Here is a 4,860-nt window from a genome sequence, read left to right on the forward strand (position 1 = left end):
AGGCAAAACACCAATGCACATAAAAAATAAATAAATCTTGGGGCTGGGGATTTAGCTCAGTGGTAGAGCGCTTGCCTAGCCAGTGCAAGGCCTTGGGTTTGATCCTCAGCTAAAAAAAAAAGAGGAAAAAAAAATCTTAAAAAAAAAAACCTTGCCGGGCGGTGGTGGTGCATGCCTTTAATCCCAGTACTTGGGAGGCAGAGCCAGGCGGATCTCTGTGAGTTAGAGGCTAGCCTGGTATACAGAGCGAGATCCAGGAAAGGCGCAAAGCTACACAGAGAAACCCTGTCTCGAAAAACCAAAAAAAAAAAAACAAAACAAAACAAAACAAAACAAAACAAAAAACCCAAAACCTTGTATGTTCTGAGATGCAATATATAGCTCAACAGTTAAGAGCACTGGCTGCTCTTCCAGAGGACCCAGTTAGATGCCCAGCACCCACACAATGGCTCACAACCATCCATCCCAGGAAATTGGTACCCTTTTCTGGTCTTTATGAGCACCAGATGTGCATGCAGGCATACAAGCAGGCAAAACAATAAAAAAATAAGAGTGTGTGTCCTGCCAGACATGGTGGCGCACACTTTTAATTCCAGCACTTGGGAGGCAGAGGCAGGCAGATCTCTATGAGGTGGAGGTCAATCTCATGTGCATGGTGAGTTCCAGACCAGGCAGGGCTACTCAGAGGGACCCTGTCTCAAAAGAAAAGAAAATAAAAATAAAAAAGAAAGAAAAAGGAAAAGAAAAAAAAGGGTATGTTCTCATCGTTTGGCCATGTTTCTTTCCATGTAGGCTCTCTCCTTCCCTCAGATAGGTTCTTTCTAAACAGTAGCCAAAGAGACCTATTCCTCCTTCCCTCCAATTCATCCCCAAGGGTAGGGAAATTAATGCCACTTCCTTAGTGATCCACTCAGGGATGCAGAGTTAAGTTTCTTTCTTTTTCTTTTCCTGGTTTTTTTGAGACAGGGTTTCTCTGTGTAGCTTTGTTGCCTGTCCTGGATCTCACTCTGTAGCCCAGACTGGCCTCGAACTCACAGAGATCCGCCTGGCTCTGCCTCTGGAGTGCTGGGACTAAAGGTGTGCACCTCCACCGCCTGGCAGAGTTGAGTTTCTTTAGTCTAGTTTGAGCCCTATATTGAGTCTTGACTGGCTTCTGATGAATGGTGAGTGGGATGTGTAGACTGGTCAGCCTTGCTTTTCACATCCAAACTTGGATCTAGGCAGTGAAAATTAAGTGAAGCCAGGTATAGTGGGAACATAGTGGTACTTTGCATCTGAAAGGGTTTTGGGAACTTACTGTTAAGCTGAAGGCAAAGCTAAGACATGAACCTGGTTGATCTTGAAGCATGGGCACGATCCAGAAGGAAGATGTCTTTTGTCAGCCTTGGTAAGAGGGACATACTGGCCTGGGGCCCACTGCAGGGCCCACTTCCGTTATTCTGCTACTGTGACCCTAGACTTCTTTTTTTTTTTTTTTGTTTTTTTCGAGACAGGGTTTCTCTGTGTAGCTTTGCGCCTTTCCTGGAACTCGCTTTGGAGACCAGGCTGGCCTCGAACTCACAGAGATCCGCCTGGCTCTGCCTCCCGAGTGCTGGGATTAAAGGCTTGCGCCACCACCGCCCGGCGACCCTAGACTTCTTGTCAAAAGTGGTGGAGGGACAATCCCGGGTTCAAGTCTGGGTCGGACTGGGCCAGACTGTGGGCAGAGCCAAGAGTTGGGACTTCTGTGGAAGGCCAGCTAGGCCACGTGAGACTGGATATTTGTTTCCAAGTCTGGAGACAAATTGTTTGCATTTCTAGGAGGCGAGATGGCAGCTGGGCAGAATGGGCATGAAGAGTGGGTAGGCAGCGCATACCTGTTTTTGGAGTCTTCGATGGACAAGGTGGTCCTGTCGGAAGCCTACACAGATCCCCAGAAGAAGGTGGCCATATACCAGGCCCTGCAGACTGCACTGTCAGGTGTGTGGCTGGACAGGCGGAGGACAAACACTGTGGGACGTTGTGAGTGGGACTGGGTTTGGGGCCCCACGTCTTTGCCTCTGTGGGTTTCGGCTCAGACACCTTGAAGAAAAAGGTTATTTTGGTATGGGGTTGGAAAAGGTATGAGGAGAGAGGGAGGACCCCGCCGCTGGCTCCCCCCACCCCTCCGCCCGGCTGTGTGAGGTCCGCAACCTTTGCTTACTGCTCATATGTCCTTGAGTGTAGACATTTGTGCGCTTGTCTGTGTCTATCTAGCTATACATGTTTCTTTTCTAATGTCACCTTGCTGTACATCCATTCCCACTTGTGAGCAACCCATTCACTCTTTGCTACTAATTGCACTTTTCTGTCTCCTTTTCCCCTCTCCCTGCAATACTCTTTGCCCAATCCTTCCCCAGTACCTATCCTTTCTGTTCCCCTTCCCCTTCTCAGGGCAGAGACCACAGGAAGCTGTAGCTGGTTGGGGTCGGGAGAATGGTCTGACTATAGGTTTAGCCTCCTGCTCTGGCTGCTTGGAGAGAAGTCCTGTTTGGGGACAGCAAATGGCCTGACTGCCCGCCTCTGCAGAGAGTGCGGACGGCCCTGACGTACTGCAGATACTCAAGATCCATTGCAGCGACCCGCAGCTCATCGTGCAATTGCGTTTCTGCGGGCGCCTGTTGTGCGGCCGGTTCCTTCAAGCCTACCGCGAGGGGGCGCTGCGCGCCGCGCTGCAGAGGTGCATGGCCTCCGCACTTGCCCTGGAAGCCGTGCGGCTGCAATTGGAGTTGCATGCTGGCGCAGAGCAGCTGGACACTTGGCTGACCGACGAGGAGCGCTGTTTGAATTACATCTTAGCCCAGAAGGTGCTACCATCTGGAGTTAGGATGGGATGGGCGGGGATTTGCGGCCCAAAGCAGCACTTACTGTGCACCCTTTTGCGCAGCCGGACCGGCTCCGGGACGAGGAACTCGCGGAACTGGAGAAGGAGCTGGGCAAGCTGACGTGCGACTGCACTGGCCAGGGTGGAACCATACAGGTTGACTCAGCCGCTTCTAAGTCCCTGGTTCCCTCTCCGGCCAAGGATAAGCCACTGCCGGCGGCCTGCCAAACTTTTCTGTTCCATGGTCAGCCCATAGGTGAGGTTCACCAGCAGAAGCGGGTCACCAATAGGTTGATCGGGGCTGGAGCATGGCTGGGCCCAGGGATCCGCAAGCAGGCGCGGGAGGGTGCTGGCTCTAGGGAAACCGGTGCTCACCCACGTCTCCTCATTTTCTCGGCAGTGAACCGGCCACTGACTCTGCAAGACCAGCAGACGTTCGCTCGCTCAGTGGGCCTCAAATGGCGCAGGGTGGGGCGCTCGCTGCAGCGTAGCTGTCGAGCCCTGAGGGATCCTGCTCTCGACTCGCTGGCCTATGAGTATGAGCGAGACGGGCTATATGAGCAGGCCTTCCAGCTTCTGCGCCGCTTCATGCAAGCCGAGGGCCGCCGTGCCACGCTGCAGCGCCTGGTGGAGGCGCTGGAGGAGAACGAGCTCACCAGTCTCGCAGAGGATCTGCTAGGCCAGGCGGAGCCGGATGGCGGCCTGGCCTAGGTCTGGTTGAGCCAGGGTTTGGACCCCACCGGTGGCTGTTGGGGTCTTTTTACTGCTGCTCTTGCTACCGCTGACCACTTTCCATCCACTGGACTTGCCCACTTTGCCGAGCTGCTGGAGCGGAACTGACTGCCTTCCTCAGGAGCCAGGCAAGCACCACGGAACTTCAGGGGTACATCACTGAGGATTCTACTCCAGATTCTTTGATGGAGACAGTGTAGATGTCTCTGTCTTCCCATCCTAAAAGACGACTTCCTGAAAAAAACTCACCAAGGCCGGGCGGTGGTGGCGCACGCCTTTAATCCCAGCACTCGGGAGGCAGAGCCAGGCGGATCTCTGTGAGTTCGAGGCCAGCCTGGGCTACCAAGTGAGTCCCAGGAAAGGCGCAAAGCTACACAGAGAAACCCTGTCTCGAAAAACAAAACAAAACAAAACAAAACAAAACAAAAAAACAAACAAACAAAAAAAAACTCACCAAGTACCTGGACCTTCTGAGGTCTAGATGTCTGTCATTCAAGATGCTGTAAATACTGTTGTGATCAGGATGCAAGAATCTTCCCTGTCCTTGGCTCATACTCAACGTGGGACCTAAGCACTTTGCAACGATAATAAAATGTAACCCTTTTACAGACTCATCGGAATACCGAGGTCTAGCCCAGGTTGGGGTCAGGCTCCTTCAAGGGATGAGTGAACCAGGTGGAGTAGGAAGAGGAGGGGCAGGGTTCTGGGTACATCAGGCTTAGGTGGGGCCTTAAGGAAGGTGAGAAGGAGGGATGTTAGGACAAGTTTAGCGGGGCTAGATGGGAAGAGGGGTTGCTTCCTGTCCTGTTAGTGGGGGTTTGGTGAACCATTGTATAGTTGTTTTTGTTTGTTTGTTTGTTTGTTTGGTGTTTGTTTGTTTTTTGTGATCATCTTTTTTGTTGTTGTTGTTTTTTAAAGACAGGGTTTCTTTGTGTAGTTTTGGTGCCTGTCCTGACTCTCACTGTGTAGACCAGGCTGGCCTTGAACTCACAGAGCTCCGCCTGGCTCTGTCTCTGAGTACTGGGATTAAAGGCATGTGCTACCGCTGCCCAGTTTTTTTTTTTTTTTTTTTTTTTTGACACCCTATCTTCTCGACTGTGATGGTTAAGTGATCATCTTTTAAGTATGGGCTTAAAACAGATATTGCAATGAGCTTTAATTAGAAAAATTAAAATTTCAGCCAAGCAGTGGTGGCACACACCTTTGCACCCAGCACTGGGGAGGAAGAGATAGGCAGATCTCTGAGTTTGAGTGAGTTCCTGGACAGCCAGGGCTACACAGAGAAA

The 4,860-nt window shown here is 51.4% G+C and overlaps 1 protein-coding gene across 1 annotated transcript; it reads left to right on the forward strand.

The window, feature by feature from the left end:
• Window positions 1-1,769: 1,769 nt before the first annotated feature.
• On the forward strand, window positions 1,770-3,555 carry Tradd (TNFRSF1A associated via death domain). The gene is made up of 4 exons (XM_059262588.1): window positions 1,770-1,959; window positions 2,548-2,825; window positions 2,906-3,098; window positions 3,243-3,555. Exons 1-4 carry the CDS (start codon window positions 1,809-1,811, stop codon window positions 3,551-3,553), a joined length of 933 nt encoding a protein of 310 aa, XP_059118571.1. The 5' UTR covers window positions 1,770-1,808; the 3' UTR covers window positions 3,554-3,555.
• Window positions 3,556-4,860: the final 1,305 nt, after the last annotated feature.

The sequence above is a fragment of the Peromyscus eremicus genome, chromosome 5, assembly GCF_949786415.1.
Source record: "Peromyscus eremicus chromosome 5, PerEre_H2_v1, whole genome shotgun sequence".
Taxonomy (NCBI): domain Eukaryota; kingdom Metazoa; phylum Chordata; class Mammalia; order Rodentia; family Cricetidae; genus Peromyscus; species Peromyscus eremicus.

Coding starts and splice junctions, on each gene's coding strand:
- Tradd (XM_059262588.1), top strand. CDS start 1,809: ATGGCAGCTGGGCAGAATGGGCATGAAGAGTGGGTAGGCAGCGCATAC. Junction 1,960..2,547: donor CCTGCAGACTGCACTGTCAG/GTGTGTGGCTGG, acceptor CCGCCTCTGCAG/AGAGTGCGGACGGCCCTGAC. Junction 2,826..2,905: donor ATTACATCTTAGCCCAGAAG/GTGCTACCATCT, acceptor CCTTTTGCGCAG/CCGGACCGGCTCCGGGACGA.